The 17,654-nt window shown below is 53.3% G+C and overlaps 1 protein-coding gene across 1 annotated transcript in view; it reads right to left on the reverse strand.

Moving 5' to 3' along the window:
* Positions 1-17,654, reverse strand: part of Fbln1 (fibulin 1) — an 84,675-nt gene that overhangs the window by 3,694 nt on the left and 63,327 nt on the right. The window contains exon 16 of the mRNA XM_028878136.2: positions 17,363-17,494. Within this exon, the coding sequence (XP_028733969.1) occupies positions 17,363-17,494 (132 nt within the window). The remainder of the gene's footprint in view (positions 1-17,362; positions 17,495-17,654) is intronic.

The following is a 17,654-nucleotide window of genomic DNA, read 5'->3' on the forward strand; positions in this document are numbered from 1 at the left end:
TGGGACAAGGCACCAAGCACACACTGCCTCAGGGAAAAGTGGACTTCAGGGCCTCCAGGTGCCAGGCCATATCCCTGACATGAGTCACTTTCAGAGCCTGCTCAGGATCATTGCATATAGCAAGAAAGATGAGTAAGGGTAGCTAGCCCATGATGCTGGCTGGTGTGGGTGCAGGCACAAGGAATGTGTTCCTTCCTGCTTGTCCAGAATCTTCTGATTTTTGCCCCTTTGACCTGAAGTCTGGGTGGTACCTCAGAGGTACTATCCACAGTCTCAATCAGCCCAGAGCTATCTTTCCCACACTAGACCCCTCAGAGGGCCTGGCTACCATCCTTCCAGCCCAGGCACACATTCCTGCACCTCTGTTTTCAGAGAACAGTTTCCCTCCATCTCACTAGTTCAAGCATGACCTCTGCCCTCTTGCCCTCACCTTGACTGAAACCAGGCCACAGTGTTTCATGAAAGATGACATAAATAACCCAGCTGGTCCCCAGTGCCTGGCACTCAACAGACGCCAAGTAAATGGCTGGTTCTGGTGCCAACTCTTTATCTATAGCTTCCTATCAGCCATCATCCTTCTGTGCACCTACTTACCCACCAGTCAGTTGATCTATCCAGGGCCTATCCATCCATCCATCCATCCATCTATCCATCCATCCATCCATCCATCCATCCATCCATCCATCCAATCCATTCATCCATCCATTCATCCACCCATCCATCTATCCCACTGACCCACTCATGCATTTATCTAATCCATCTATCTCATCCATTCCTCTAGCCATCCTTCCATCTACCCATCTATCTAATAGAGGTCAGTCTACGCAGGGAGAGTTGAGGAAGTTTCTACAGAGGTACTGATATTTAAATTGGGTACAGAGGTACTGATATTTAAAGGGGCCCAGAGAGCAGGAAGGACATGTGTTCTCAACTGTAATGCTCCACCTGCCTAGTTCGGAGGATGTTCCCGCTAGCCTCCTATCAGGGCAGAGACTGCACAGTGCCCATGTCTGCTCCACCATCCCCATGGCTTGGGCTGGCACCTGGCAGGAGTTCAGCCATAACCACTGAGGGAGATGAAGGAGAGTGGGAGGAGAGGAAATCAGTTCTTGAGGCTACACGTCGAAGAGCACATCACTGTCTGACCTCACAGGTAGCATTTCATTCTGTCTGTTTTAGAGACAGGGTTTCTCTGTGTAGCCCTGGCTGTCCTGGAACTCACTCTAGACCAGGCTGGCCTCGATTCAGAGATTCCCCCTGCCTCTGCCTCCCAAGTGTTGGGATTAAAGGTGTGTACCATTACCACCCAGCTAGCATTTCACTCTGTGTGATCTATCTAAAACTCCTGTAAATACTTTTTGAGAGCAAACAGTCTCTTCTTTTGTGGGGGCCCATAGACTATTGTGGGCTGTTTCACCCCTTGGGAGTCATGAGTTTGGCTTGTAAATTCTGGAGGCACTCTCTACAGTTTCTTCCTCCTGTTCGGCTGAGTTCAGCTCCCTTCTGTCCCACAGTCCCATCACCTTCCCATGAGGTCTGCTATGACCATCTTCTTTAACACTGTACTTCTCATTTCACGTGATTCTGTTCTGGACTTGCCCAGAGCATTTGCTTTCCTATAGCACTCTATGAAGGAGGCTAGGCTCTTCCATTGAAATGCTTTCCTGCAATGCACAGTGAGAAACCTTGGAGCAGCTAGCCCCAAATGGGATGTCTTTATCAACTCCCTCCCCTCAAGGTAAATCTAAGTAAAAGAGGAGACAGAAAGACTGTGGTGGGTAACTCCAAGGAAACAGCATCATCCAGACACAACAAGGATGATGCATGTATGAATTCACAGAGACTGTGATAGCACACACGAGACCTGTACAGATGCAAAGCAGCCAAATTCTAGCACTGAGAGGGGGAGTGGCTATGAAGTCCCACCCCTAATCAAGAACCCATTTGCAACTGATACCTTCTGTGAAAGTGAACATCGGTTTTCTCCAATAGAATGTTACTGGGTTTATCAACTACACTCCAGGACAGGCTTCATGCTCAGGAGTAGCTGACCCACACAAAACAGACTCTGTGCTTGTGTGTGTGTGTGTGTGTGTGTGTGTGTGTGCATGTGTGTGCTTTTTGTTGTTGTTGTTATCGTTTGATTTTTTTTTTTTAGAGAGACAAAATTCACACAAAAAAAGAACATGAAGTTGGATGAGTAGGGAGGTGGGGGAGAGAATTTGGGAGGAGTTGGGGAACAGGAAAATATATGGTCAAAATACATTGTTCAAAAATTTTTAATGAAAAAACAAACAATAAATATTTGCCCTGCAAGCATTTAGGAGCTATGGAAGGCTTTGGCAAGGGGAGTCTTTGTTTGGCTGACCAGTGTAGCAGTAAGTGGCCCATTTCCATCTAGTCTGACATGCCCATCCCATTGGGTGGGGTATTTCCACCTTTTCAACGGCTCTGGGAAAAAACCAAAGCGGGCCTGGGCAGGTGGTTCCCTGGTAAAGTACTTGCCTTGCAACCAGGCAGAGCTGAGTTAGGATCCTTAGCACCCACGGAAAAAGCCAGGTGTGGCGACATACATCTGTAACCTAGTAATGGCAAGATGAGGGGCAAACAGGCGGACCTCTGGAGCTCAATGGCAGCCAGCCTAGCCTACCCTGCAAAGCTCCAGGGCAAAGTTCCTGTCTCAAACAAAAGGTAGAAGGTGCCTAAGGACCAACACAAAAGATTGCCTCTGACCTCCATATGAGCACTGTGCATGCATGCACCTGAACATCATGCATACATGTACCTGAACACCATGCATGCATGCATCTGTATTTGTACCCGCGCACACACACACACACACACACACAGAGGTGGGGTGCTGAATTCAACAGCTTTAACCTTCCAAATCTTCATCTTAGGCATTTCTGCTCCAGGTCCCAGGCGCTGCTGGTATTCCTTCTCAGCATGTCTGCACCTCTTAGAGATATAATTAAGCCTGTTTTTTTCCCCCATTGAAAAATGTAGCCCCCTGGGGCAGTTCACCTTCATGTCTCAGTTCTGCTGTGTAACCTGAAGCTGATGTTCTGGGATCCTTAATGCTGAACACAAAATACACAGGTCCGGTAGGGGAAGTCTGTCTCTTGGGGCTGGTAGTCCACACACTTAGCCCCGGAGCCCATCTGACCTCCTTCCATGTACTGTATTCAGTTGTCTATCAACTGTTTGAAAAGACATAAACTCGTCTGGGCTCTCTGTCTACCTGACTGGCTTTCAGACATTCTGTCCAGATATCTGGGTTCCTGGGCTGGCTCTGCACTGGCCAGTTGTGTGACCTCCTGCAAGGCCTCCTTCATGTGGTCTTCAGTTCAGCTTCTGACACGAAAGTGCTGTGACTCGAACTGACAGAGTTTAATGGAGTGGACAGGGCTGTCAGAGTTTTTCAGTGAACAAGATTATGAGTCCAGACACGGTGTGCAGAGCTAGAGCCACAGAACAGACGGCGGCTTGAGCAGGAGAAGGGAGAGGTGACAGTCTGAAAGTTACATGTCACCACCATGCAGAGCATAAGAAACTATCACTACCTGAAGCCAGACTAGGGGTAGGGCGCATTTTCCTCCTCGAGATCAGTCTCCCTGCTCTCCCCGCTGCAGAACAAAGCCAAGGCCCAGGGCAGTTTGTCTCAGCTGGTCCTGCATGCCTGGGTTGTGGGGCTCCTCTCTGCCTGATTTACTCAATGAATGGCTGCTGAATGCATGAACCACACCGTCAAGCACTGGGTGTAACTTAGAAAGTTGGAAAGTATCACCCGCAAGCGGAAGTATTGGGAAATAATGACCAACAGCGCACAGCATTGGCATTTCAGATGGGGACCACCTAGGAGGAGAAAGGGAAATGACAAAGACTTGGGCTCACTGGCTGACCTCAGTGGCCACCATCCCCCGCTCCCCAGCCCCAACATGTCAGACAGACACCTGGAAAGAAGCAGTCACCAGATCTCAGCGAACCTCCCAGGATCAGAACCACAGGCTGGGGCAGGCAGCCTGAGCCAAGGATGGAGGAAAAGCCAAGGAAGGAAAGCTGTTGACTTAGGCTGAGCACTCCCACCCAGTACACCGGGACCAGAAGTGATGGGGACTTTGGGATGTTTGCAGTACACATGTCCTGTTCATCTGCTTCATATTCGCCTTCTAAACACAGTCAGGCATGCAACATCCTTCAGAATGCTACAGGTGAAGGAAGAGTTTCTCCATGCGGGATACTCTTCCCGTGGCCTTAGACACTCATTATATTTCAGTTTTTGGAGCATTTTGGAAGTAAGGAATGCTTGGCTTGAATCTACACAGCCAAGGTGCAGATGGGCTGGAAAAGAGGCCACAGGGCAAGGGTGGGGAAGATTCCATGTGACCATGCTGAATTTGGTCCCCACCACTGAGCTGTGAGGATGATCATTTATCCACGAGGAGGGAGGAGCCAAAAACGAAGCTGAGGGTAAGATGTCCTAAATTCCAGCTACCAGGGCCATGGATCCCAGTCCATGGTAGGACTGGTCTCAAAGCGCAGCTGTCTGTCACCTCACAGCATGACACAACACATGGATGCTTCCAGTGTATACTGCTCTGGCCCGACTCAAAAATACTCCAGCAAGGGGCTGGGGAGATGGCTCAGGAGTTAAGAGCATTTGCTGCTCCTACAGAGGAGTGGGATTTGGTTCCCAGAAGCCATATGGTGGCTCACAACCATCAATAACTCTAGTGCCAAGACATCTAACACCCTCTTCTGACCTCTGTTGACACCAAGCATACATATAGGTAAGCAAAACACTCAACCACATAAAATAAATAATCCTTAAAAAAAGAAAAACACCATTCAGCCAACTCAGCAGAAGTTTCTGGAATTCTAGAGCCATCGCACCAGGAATTAGGGCTGTGTCTGAACTCCCCACACCCTGCCTTTCCTGCCTGCCCGAGAAACCCCATAATGGCCGGAAAGGAAGGAGGACAGGTGTCTAGGCTGCATATTTAAAATACCAAATGTCACTCAACATGTTTCAGCAAAACTCATCAGCCGTATTTTGGGATTATTATAAATGTACCCCGCCCCAAGTCTCCTGTGAGCAAAAGCAGATACATCAAGCAGACACCTGCAGGCAGTCAAGTGGAGGAGGAAAGCCCAGGGTACGGCTGCCCTGGGGAGAAACGAAGAGAAATGTGAAGAGCTCCAGCTCGGGTCTACACCTCCCCGACCCATGTCTGGGACAGGGAATCAGCATTTTCTGCAGCCTTCGGCTCCCATACAGCTCACACACTCAGTACTGCTGGTTGTGGCTGGGAACAGTACTATCGTGTTCTGTGGTTTGTTGGGGTTGGAAATAAAGCCCAGGGTGGCCGAGTGAGTCGCCAAAGATCACACAGCCAGGAAGAGGCAATCCAAGACTCTAATCGGAACCCGGGACGCTGTGTCTTCCCCTTGTGCTGAGTGGCTTTAACATAAGAAGGGAAAGGAAAGCCTGGCGGTGGTGGCACACGCCTTTAATCCCAGCACTCAGGAGGCAGAGTCAGGCAGATCTCTGTGAGTTCGAGGCCAGCCTGGACTACCAAGTGAGTTCCAGGAAAGGCGCAAAGCTACACAGAGAAACCCTGTCTTGAAAAACAAACAAACAAACAAAAAAAAAAAAAAAAAAAGAAGGGAAAGGAAGGTTTGGGCAATGTTCTGGCAAGATGCGCTATGTGAACGAACGCAGCTCCTACTTACACTGAGTCGGTTAAAAAGTGTAACTGTGACAGAATGGGCAAGACACTGTCTTCCCTTCTCCTGTGTCCCTGCTTTGACCCTAGCCTCACTTACCTACCTGCCGGGTCCTTTCAGCCCCAGCCCCATACACAACTACGTACAGACGGCCCCAAATGCACAGTTTAAACCCCAGCATACAGGGCCCTAACCTATCCCCTCCCAAACCTCTCTCCTTCCTCTCTGTGGTGGTCCCTCTTCACACTCGATGTAATTGATTTAGAATCACCTAGGAGACTTGAGGAGCACATCTCTAGGTTTCCCGGAGGAGGAACCGGGGTGGGGCAGGGCCGTCCATGGGACAGGGACCTCGACAGTATAAAAGGAGAAAAGGCAGCTGAGCACTGGCATCCCCTGCCCAGCCCTGCTTCCTAGCGGCCATGATGTGCGCTAACCTACCATGCCCCCTCTGTCATGGTGACCCCATGCCCTTGAGAACTTTGGGCTGAAAGGAACCCCCTCGTTTCTCTCAGGGATTTTGACATAAGGACAAGAAAACCCTATTCCCAAGCCCTACCCAGAGCAAGGAACTTGGAGCCGTTCTCAACTGACGCTGCGAGCCTTCCGGCCTCGGTGTCACCCTTCACCGAAGTTCTCTTCTCACCAGAGTTCTCTCCTCCACACAGGCCCTTGGGCCAGGACCCATCCTTTTCACTCAGGCTTGGGGCCCCTTCATCCTCACCTTCTAGAAGGTAAGTCCGATAGGGTCCTCCAGTGTTCTGAGCACCTGATGGGTGCGAGGGCCTGGTACCTCCTAGTGATGGTGTGTGTGTGTGTGTGTGTGTGTGTGTGTGTGTGTGTGTGTGTGTAGACAAGTACATATGTGTGTATGTTCAAAACACAAAGAGGGGGGCAAAAGGAGCATCACACCAGTCACCCCCTCGTCATCGATGAGAAAGGCACACAAACCCTCACCTGCTGCAACTTGTTCCTGGACCCTCCCCCACCCCCACTGTTATGTTCTGGCTGCTGGTCCCAGGACTGTGAATCCAGGCCCTAGTGGCCCCTCCAATGGGCCTGTCCTGGCTCCATGGAAACAGCCTTATTGAGGACACCAAGGCCTCAATATTGCCAACAACAACAGTGACTCCTTGGTCCTCATCTAGACTGATTCTCAGCAGTACAGCTTAGCAGCCCTGCCTGGGTCCCAGGCCCTTCCTGTCACTCCTGCCAACTATTCCTTGTCTCTGTGACCTGTGACTGTCTCGTCTCATATTCAGTCTTTGTCCTTCCTCTTCCCACGCTAATGAGCTCATCTCCTCTCGAGGCCCCAACTAGTATCTCTTCTGGAAAGACCCAGCCCATGATTCCAGCCACATCTCTGGGGGTGTTTGACAAGCCCCTTAAACTCAAGCACTGAATGAAAGGCTCATGACCTTACACTCTCCCGTCACCACGTCACTACTTTGGCCACTGACAACCTTTCAGAAGCAAATACCTGCCATCCAACGCGAGTCCCTATCTCGGCCATCAGCAAACATGGCCTGCCTTTCCAATCATATCCCCATCTGTCCACACCCCACCCTTCCTAATGGACCCCCAGGGTTAGAGCCACCATCAATCTTGGCCTCCTGGAGGATGGTGGCAGCCACCCCAGGAGGCACCTAGAGGAATCTCTCTCTACCTGTCATCTTCCTGCATTGCTCAATGGAAATCCACGGCAAAGGCCTTCCCGGTGGCTTCAGGATCCCAGCTCCATTCTTTCTCTGCTCTAGCTGCCGCTCAGCACAGCGAGCACGCCTGCCTTAGGGCTTTGTGTACGCTGTTCCCTCAGCCTCCGGCGCTCCTCCTCCAGCTCGCCCGAGCCTCAGTTCCTAAGCTTCTCGGGTCTCTGCCAGTGTGCCCAGGATCCCGATTTGGTGTGGTATACCCTCCCTGCCCCCCATGCCACCTCCCCGCCCTCACACTCCCTGAAGTGCCGGTCACCACTGGACTGTGGGTATCACACTGTTTGCTGCTTGCCACGGGGATCCAAAGTGTACGCGGCAGGGGGCCCATGGGTCCCTCTGACTGCCTTGCTCCCGAAGAACGGCCTGAGGTGGGTTGTAAAAGAGGAATAGTTTACTAAGAGGAAAAGGAGGTGAATGCTGTGGCTAAAGTCCAAGAGAGGAGAGAGGATGCTTTGGGGTGTGTGTGGGCATGGCTGGGGTGGGCACGACAGGCTGGAGGTGCTGGTGGGCAGCCCTGGGAGTATCACAGCAGCCTGGAGCCTGGGCTTTTGGTTAGGCGCCGCTTAACTCCACAGTGATAGAAACAGACAGGCTGTCCCTTCTGTTCTGTCCTGGGGAGGGAGCAGGAGGGAGCAGGTCTCGGCTGCAGATATCTCTCCAGGCAGGCAGCAGGGAGACAACGTTGACACTAGCTGTTCTCAGGGAGAGAACCACCCAGTGGGTCTCAGGTTCTGCCATGAGGGGTGGAGTCTGAGCTCTTTCCCCACGGTAGGCAAGTACACGCCTCCAAAGGATGCTTCCTGTGCTCTGCAGTGCAGCCAGGCCAGGGTGTGACGAGGCGCAGGGGTGTGCTGTCTGGGAGCAGCTGCCGGGCTGGGCAGGAGTCTGGTCAACAGCAGCCATGAGTGCAGGAGGGGTCTGGTGCGCAGGGCAGGATCTCAGGGTTCCCAGGTCTCACATCTGACCTTGTTCACAGACTGTACAAGAGTCCGATCCCTGAACTGTGCTCACATGTCTGCTGGCTCTTCTGTCATCCACCTATGGGCATCATGGGGTCTCACCCTGGGATGGGTAAGGGGAGCACACAGCTCCTTTGCCATCACTGGTCCTTTATACGCTCTCACTGATGCTGTGAGAGACACCTGCGCAAGGCCTATGCTTTTCATCTTTTCAGAAGGACACGCTGGCAGCTTGCAGTCCCCGGGTACTTAGACACATGACCACAGGGAACAAGTGAGCACAAAGGACGACCTCTCCAGACACTTGACAGGCCAGTCTTCCAGTCTAATCTTTTTCGTTTGTTTGTTTGTTGTTTTTGTTTTCCAAGACAAGGTTTCTCTGTGTTACAACTCTGGCTGGCCTCGAACTCAGAGATCCACCTGCCTCTGCCTCCCGAGTGCTGGGATTAAAGGCTTGCACCACCACCCGGCTCTTCTGGTCTAATCTCAATGGTCACCACTGCCCAAGAGTGAGAGCGGTATCAGACCTTCTTAGGGACCCAGGCAGTTCCACCCACACAGTTTCAACTGCCTGGCTCTTGTAACATGGCATATTTGGTGCTTAGCTTGGATGGGGCATCCCATCATATCTGTTCCTCTTTTAGGGTGGTTGCTGCAGGGGCTGCTGGCCACCAGCTAGGCTAGGCTCTGGGCCTCAGGTTGGGTCCCAGAGCTGCCTCGTCAGGCAAGGCAACACTGCCATTATTGGACAAGTGCTCGGGCCACAGCAGGGTTCCAAGGGTCACCTGGCGTCACCTAGGCAAGGGCAGGGGCTCCTGGCTGTTGCTTATGACCCTTAAGCATCACTTTAGTAGGCTCCAAGCAGAGGTCACGCCCCCATTGAGATCCCCCACCCCCCATGCCTGTGGGTTGGGGGGGGTGTATGTCTCAGGTGTGGGAGGCCTTTGAGCTCTCCGTCTGTGAGCTTGGGGGGAGGGGTGGGCCATCTCCTAGGGTGCTCTGAGAGTCCTTAGGCTGTCAGGTACATCTCATCTTTGCTCCATGGGGCCCCAACACAGGGGGCACAAAAAGTGTCTGTCCTTTTCTTACCCTTCTGTCTGGTCCCCTTTGAGAGATGTGCTCCCCCCCCCCCGCCCCCGCCTGCACCTCCTGCCAGCCTCGTGGCCGTCAAGCCCTGGCCCATCCCAGACTGAGGAGGAGGAGGCTGGGCCTCTCACCGGGAAGCTAGTTGGCTGCTGGCCAGGGTGTGGCCCCGGGTGACAGGGCTGTGCCTCCCGGAGAAGAGAAGGCGCCTAATCCCTGGGATTTGCCGTGAAAGCCAGGACAGGGTCAATCACTCGTCACTGGGCAGGGATGGCTGTGCTGTTGTTTTAGGTGGAGTTTCTGAATGTCATTTGCAGTGCCCACTGATCCCAGGCCAAACCTGCCAAATTGGATTTCAGGGCAGGGTCAGTCTCCCATATTTAACCCCTTAGGAGGTGATGGTTTAGAGAGGCGGTTCAGATTCTTCTAGCTGGGCCAATGATGATGACGCGATGCCAGAGAGCCAAGGCAAGGTGAACGAGGTCAGTGTCTTCATTCCCAAGCCCCTATGCTGAAGGCCACTGCGTACAGCTGTACAGGTGTGTGCTGCATCTAGACGAAGCTAGGAAAGACATAACTAGGATTCTGTTGCGGGCAACACGTTCGACTGCCCATAGTAGTCTTGGCACAACGCTACTCTCGCCCTCTTGAGATAATGCAGCCAACTCCTGAAAAACAAGTGCCTTCTCAGCTATGGAATCTCAATGGATGCATGCATGCTAGGGAAGCCGCCAGGCAGCACTCTGAAAGCAGGCGAGCGGCTCGCATATGCAGCTGCGTTCCCAGCGGTCAGTGCCTGGCCTGGCCCAGGAAAGGGTCCCACCTGCCCTGGTGGCATGAGTAAGATAATTCAAGATCGGCAGGACATAGGAGGCATGTCCTCCGTTTTGCTTTAAGCCAGGCCAGACTCACTGGCCCAGGCTATCGGACATGCCCGTTAAACAGTTCCCAGGCAGTGAAGTGAAGTGGAGTGAACAGGCTTGCACTGTCCCATTAAAACCACTTGTGTATTGCCACCTAAGGGTGCTCTGAGCTCTCACCAGAAAGGTCCAAACTGCTTCCCCCAGGGGCTCATTTGTCTTAACAGCCCATGCAGGCAGACTGCTCTAACCTCACGTTTAAATACACAGCCCACCTTGATCCTTATGGTCCCAGAGGGCAAAAACTACCATGTCCAGCTTCTGAGAAGGGAGGTTGCGTAATCAGCGTGAAGCTACAAAACCGGAAGCATAGACCCCCAAATCAAGCCCAGCACAGCTTCTGATCAGGGCCTCTTGGAATCCGTTGCAGATGACCCTAAAAAGGAGCATCCTAGCCCTTGGTATTTTTCCAATAGCATACTTCAGTTGATGAACCCTGTGCTCAGTGCACTCACAGATGAGACTTTAAGGCTGGCTCAAAATGAAAAATATGTCCGTGACTTTTAAGAGGGGTGTGTGACAGCAGGGAATAGTGGGTCGTGCCTATCATCTTAGCACTTGGGAGGCTAAGGGAGGAGGACTGTCACGAGTTCCAGGCCAGCCTTCAAAGCGAGATTCTATTTCAAAACAATAGCAATAAATAAAAAGATGGGGAGTAGGAATGTTATATGAGGGGGGTGGTGATACACTCATGCTCACGTGATGTCAGAAACACGGAATACTTTTTATGTTAAAGATCAGCATCCAGTTTGAATAGCGGCTAGACCACCAATCACCAGCAGGGCTCAAATCCTTGGACACAGACTCCAGTTCTGTACTCCTCCCAAGCCTCAGTGTGGGCCACACAGGTGGGTCTCCTCTTAAGAGACACCTTCCTAGCCGTGTGGTAGTGGCGCATGCCTTTAATCCTAGCACTCGGGAGGCAGAGCCAGGTAGATCTCTGTGAGTTCAAGGCCTGCTGCTGGTCTACAGAGTGAGATCTAGGACAGGCACCAAAAACTACACAGAGAAACCCTGTCTTGAAAGAGAGAGAGAGAGAGAGAGAGAGAGAGACAGAGAGAGAGAGACAGAGAGAGAGAGACAGAGAGAGAGAGAGAGAGAGAGAGAGAGACCTTCCTAGAAGACAGACTGCATGTACTATGCAGGGAGGCCTCAGTGATAACCCTTTAGTCACAGACTGACATCATGGAGCTCATGCCTTTTTGTTCTACATCTACCAGCGGCAGTCACAGACCTCAGCAAGCCTCTGGCCCGGGCAGCTCTCACAGCACTCTTCAGGTTAGGTGAATATGTGTGTCAGAGGCACTGCCCTGCTGCTGATCCCACGAGACACCATCTCCTCTCTGGAGTCTGAGGAATCAACTGCACCTGCTCTTCACTGGGCTCAGTTGTGCCGCCTCCTGCGTCCCACCTGACCATGAACCTGGATCGACTTTCGGCCCAGGTAGGCATTTCCGGCCACTCTCAGATCCGACACCAGAGATCCTGGACCCCCAGCACCCAAACCGTCATCGTATTTCCGTAAGCCTCTGTGTACCTGGCCTGTGAAGGTCTCCCTCACATATCCCTTTCTGGGTCACACGGAAGGGACTGTGTAATCAGAGCGTCTCTTTCCTAACCGAACACAGCAACCATGCCCAAGGGGAGCCAGCCCATCTGTCAGTCCTTCTTACACTCCGACTTTCCCAGCGCATGGGGCTTACCCAGCCACACCCATGCCTGGAGCTGAGGAGGCCACCCTTCTTCTTCTAGGGGTACCTAGAAACTGTGCCCCCAAAGCCATCTAGTGGGTGAGGAGCTTGAGGACAACAGGAAACAAGACTTACAGCCCTGACTGTCAGCTGACCCGAAGACCCAGACAGACACTTCCCATTTTTCCTCTGTAAATAAGCCGTGCCAGCCCGTCCAAATGGTTATCCTCCTCAAGGCTGCATCTGGAACTAATGAAGGGGCTCAGTGCACAGGCTGGGTGACAGAGCAGCACCAGGGCCAGTGACTCCAGAGAAAAACTTGGCAAACTTTCCAAACCCTATTCCTTCACCTAAGGTAGCTACGACTGGGGACATGAGGCCTGACCCTGATGTCACACTCCTAAATGACATGCCTTCTGCAAGCCAGAGCAGGGAACCAACCATAAATCAAGCACCATGTGCATCTACACACTCAGCCTCCTCCCCATTATCCCCTATACACACCCACAGCTGCTTCTGGTCCCCTACACTGTATCCTGCGCACACACACACTAAGTCAGCCCTTGGGACTTGTCCAGAAATGAGTGTGAAGTGCAGAGATCACAGCAGCTTTTCCCCAGAGCTGTTTCCAGCTGGGAGGGTCCTGCTCAGCTTTCAAATAACCTCCCTGGATCATAAGTGACCCCAGGGGCCACCTGAGTTGCCCGCCCTGGAACTGCTCCGGTACTGGGGCTCTGGATGCCCGGCCTGCCAGTCCACGGGCAGATGGAGGCAGGAGGACATGACGCTGAGTGTCTTCACAAGCCCTGGGGTAGCACCTGCCAGAGCAGAGACACCGACCTGGCACTAGCCAGGTGGAGAATTGGAATGGCTGCTCCAGAACCTTGCCCCACCCTGGTGAACCTCATCACTTGGTCACAGGGATCTGACAAGGTCTTTATTCCTAAATGTCAGCTTGGACCCAGAATCCCAGGGCTGTTTAATGGGACCCAGACCTACCTGCTGCTGGCAGATACCAGTGGGATGGATACCACTGGATACATACTAGCAAGAAATGGGCTTCAGGTGGCCTCGTAAGAGTGGAGTGGGACAGCTCTGGGTCTGCCGTGGTCCTCGAACACCTCCCAGCTACGCCTGCCAGCTGTGGTACCTCCTCTGAGAAGCCTGCCCTGTATGCCCCACTCTCAACATCTGTACCATCACAGCTGTCACGTAGATAACTACTAGGTGATTTGTGAAGCTTCTAAGGGTCCTGCGGAGGATGATGGGGTGCAGGTCAGGATGGCAATACGAAGTTAGGCTGCACACTCCCCTAAATCAGCTGAGTGTTCTCCTCATGGCTTTGGTGAGGTTTTAGTAGAAATTTTGGCAAAGCCAACTCTCTCATTCTAGACAGATTTTTTTTTCCACTTCTAGAAAAATAGAGTTGAAAAGCTGTGAGTGGGCAGGGTAGAGGGGAGGCCTGGGGCCCAGGTACCCACTAAATCTCAGAGGCCTGGGGACTCGGGCTGACAGTGAGTGGTCCCACACTTGTCGTGGCTAGGGCTCCCCATTAGTCACTATTCAACTTCTCAAAGCACCCTGACTGCAGCCTGGGCTCCACAGAGTGAAGTGTGAACCCAGAGCAGGCTAGGGAGGCTCTGTGGTGGCCCGAGCATGCCCCAGGCATTAAATAGAGCATTTCTCCACAGGATGGAGAAGCATTCTTCATGTCTCCCTGACAGCTGGAGAGAGAGGAATGCAAGGGGGCTTTGCAGAGGCATCAGCTCCGCCCTGGGCAGCATCTCCCTGATCCCCTAAGACCCAAGGACTACATTAGAGGAAGCCTGGCCCTTTCAGGCTTTTTTTCTGCTCACTCAGGCACTTCATCGTCTTGTCATTTTCAAGGGCCTGAATGCCATGGCCACAGGGGCGCAAAGGTTCATCTGCTGGTTATTTTTCTGAGACTTCTAAACCTGGAGAACTTTTTCTATGCCAGCACTGGCCATCTATGGGCTCTAGCTCTGGGGAAGCCTAGGATCATGCCAATTCTGGTCTCCATTGCCAGGTGGCCCTCTCCAGCCCTTGCTTCCCCGTCCTTGAGTGGAGATAATTTCTCCATGTTCCAGGGACTGATTGTTAGCTTCTGGTGTGTTGCAGGCTCACTGATCTGTGAGGCTCCTGCATACACAAGGAGACTCTATTTGGGCCTTGCCTCTCTAAGGAAGCCATCTGTAGGGAGTGCCCATGTAGGTTATGGTCTAAACAGGAGGGTATTCAGCAAGCCTGGTGAGCAGGCAGGTGCTCTTGCATGGCCATATATAGGTTCATGCCCCTTGCCAGGGACACAGGAGCCTCCTAAGTATGGAAGGGAGCAGCAGACAGCAGGCCCGCATAGCTCGGAGCCATGCTCCTGTTGATCGCCAAGTCTTAGGGTTACTGTTCAAGGCAGGGCCTTACGTGAGTGCTGCACTGTTCAAAGTAAGTCAGAAGAGACCCACCCGGCCCCGGGTTTGGCTGTTGCACAGTCTTACGAGGTCATCTGACTCTGTGCCCCAAGGGAGATCTTCCTGTCCCGTTCCCAGCAGTCATGTTTGCAAGGACTGAACAAGAGCGCGGGGGCGAGAGTGTGCAGCGGTGGCAAGAAGCCACGAGGGCTAAATCCCATTCCCAGGGTTGCCTCATGCAGGGCCGAAACTCGGGAGAAACTTCCATCCCCCAGTGGTCAGGTCTGGAGCCAGGCACAGCGTAGCATCTTAGGGGACATCCCCAGGTACCCAGAGAAGAAGCAGGCTACAGGCAACCTCAGGGAAAATGTCCCGAGCAGAGACCTGAGCCAAGAAGAGAATTCAGAGGGCGGAGCGCAACCGCAAACGCAGCCTTGGTCCCCACTCCATGCAACCTGTCCCAGCGGGTGTCCTTCTCCACCTGGGGGGAGGTGACCGTGTGTACCAGATGGAACACCCTGCAAACTTACTGAGGTGTGGAAAAGCCTGGGCCACTCGGGAGGCAGGGAGATGAGCCCCAGGAATTTCCGAGAGCTGGGGGCCCAACCCCATGCCACCCAAGCCTAGAATTCCAAGGATCAGGGCACCCATGACCAAGCGCAGTGAAGGGAACGCTCATTCCCTGTGGCCTCCGCTGCATTCCATTCCCAGGACGCCCACTGTCTGAAGGTTACCTGTGGTCACTCGTCACCCACCTGGGGCTACCCCACGCCCCCAAGTCACTAAGGGAAGACTGGCACCCTCACCCCACATTGGCCCTTGTTTCCCATTTCGTGGAAGTAGTTGGAAAGGATGAGGCCTCCTGGCTCTAACACAACCCGAATTTTCTGGCCTAGCAGATGGGAAGCCAAAAAGCAGACACACCCAGGGTTGTTCCGTCTGGGGCGCTGCTGTAGCCCACCGTGGGTGCTGGTGGTCTCGGACTCCGTTCTGCCTAACTCCCCAGCTTTGATGACTCCAGAACAGATTTAGCTGAGACTAGAAGACAGGAAAATGGCGAGGGCCAGTTCCCAAGAGGAGAGCTGGGGGTGGGCTCAGGAGGCCTGCCACGGCTCCACAGGCCCAGCGTCTCGGTCTGTTGATGGGGCAGTGCTCTCCTCTGGGGGAAAGGTAAGAATGTGTGTGCGCACGTGCACATTCATAGGCGTGGGGGCCAGTAACTCAAGTGTCCAGAAAGCAAAAGAGATTGAGTCAACGGGAAGGTCCTGGGGTTGTGATCACAGGGGCCTGGGCTGTGTCACACACACAGCAGCAGGTCACTCACAGGGCAGGCACGAGGGGGCTTCTGCAGGCCAGTGCTCACTGTCACCCACACTCAGAGCAGGACGAACCTCGAGCGCCGCCCCCTACGGCACCTCCTCTCTCGTCCATAGCTGAAGGTGAGGCTTCTGATGGCTGGCAGCCGGGCTGCGTGCCCTCTCCTTGGAATCTCGGTGAGGGCTGCTGAACCATTAATTGTAATTAACTAATTATCCTTGCTGCCAAACAGCGGAGGAGGCGGCCGGGGGTGGTGAGCCCCCAGATGACTCAGTCGTGTTTACAACATGCAAACCCATTTAAGAGCTTGTAAAGTTGCTATAAATGGCTCTTTGGCAACAGGAGAGCAACGATTCCCTTTCTCTAGCTGCCAGTTTAGCAACTGTCAGGGTTGGGGGACACTGGGGATGGAGGTTCTGAGGTCCAACAGCGCCACCTGGGGGCCAGGTGATCAAAGGCTCTGCTCCGCGATCCGGACCTCACAGGCTCCACAGCGTGAGCCTGGAACGCCAGGGCAACGGAGGTCCAGGGGAGAGCAGGGACTATCACTCAGTTTCCCAACTGCTTTAAAATGTTCAGAGTGTAAATGTAATTCAGAAATGGCAGGTGAGACTGTTTTCACGCTCCATGAATAAAAACGACTTAAAGACAGTCCGGATGAGCGACCGTGACAAAGGTCACAGGGTGGAGTGAGCCTAAAGGGCTTTCTAGGTGAGCAGGTTGTAGTCAAGGCCCACAGATGGCAACAGGAACCACAGCCCCCCCCCACACACACACACAGAGCAAGTGCGGCTTCCTGGCTTCTCTCGCATGTCCCCTCCGGGAGTTGGCCAGCACCCGTCCCAGTGTCCGGCTCATCCTTCCCACGCCCTCTTCACCAAGCCCAGGTGCCCCCAACACAGAAGGGTCCTTTGACTGTCCCTGCCTCAACCTCCTTCCTGCTTCAGAGACACTGGCCATCCTGGGAGCGAGAGCAGCAGACGCCACACACCAAAAGGCTGGGCAGTGGCAGCCTGGGTTCCTACCCCATGATACGTGGGGAGGGGATGGCAAGTGGCTTGAGACTGCACGGGAAGTCAAGGTCGTTCCATGGCTAGGACTAGACTGGAGGTTCGGGGGTGGGGGGTGGGGAGATGGGGGGATGGGGAAGCCCGGTGTGTTTGTCTTCTCACGGCACCAAAGGAATAGAGACAGGGCAGCTCCCACCAACCAAGGCATGCTGCCGGCCCTGGTACACTCAAAAAAGCCTTTGAAATTCAGTTACGAGATGCAGGATCTATTTAATCTACCCATTTTGTAAGTGGGGAGACTGAGGCCGACAAGGTTTACAGGAGAGTCAGGGGCATGGCCAGGGTATGCCAGGCTCCCCAGACTTGAGTAGGGGGCTGCTGGCTAGAACCTGGAGAACTGGAGTTGGGAAGGGGACTCCGAGGCGAGTGGAGAAGATGCAGAAAGGTTGTCCCCCCGCCCCGGTACAGATCACATGACCCTTGGCCCATGCTCTGGGCTCTGCGGAGGGGCACTCACCCACAGTCATGCTGTCCTCATAGCGTTTGACGATATCGAAGGAGTCGCGAAAGTTCCCTTCCGTGATGTCAAAAATGATGTCGGCCTGGTTGGCGGGGTACAGTGGCGTGACAGCCCTCAGAAAGACGATCTCTGCAGCAAGTGAGAGGGTGGCACGGGAAGTCTGTATTGCTGGTCCAGCCCTCCTCTCTCCAGAGACTTGTTCCAGCACCTAACATGACGAGGGCTCATTCCTAAGGTGACGCCACTAAAATCACCAACCCCTTTGTGTGGAAGGGTAGAGGAGAGTCCT

Source organism: Peromyscus leucopus, chromosome 20 (genome assembly GCF_004664715.2).
Source record: "Peromyscus leucopus breed LL Stock chromosome 20, UCI_PerLeu_2.1, whole genome shotgun sequence".
Taxonomy (NCBI): Eukaryota; Metazoa; Chordata; class Mammalia; order Rodentia; family Cricetidae; genus Peromyscus; species Peromyscus leucopus.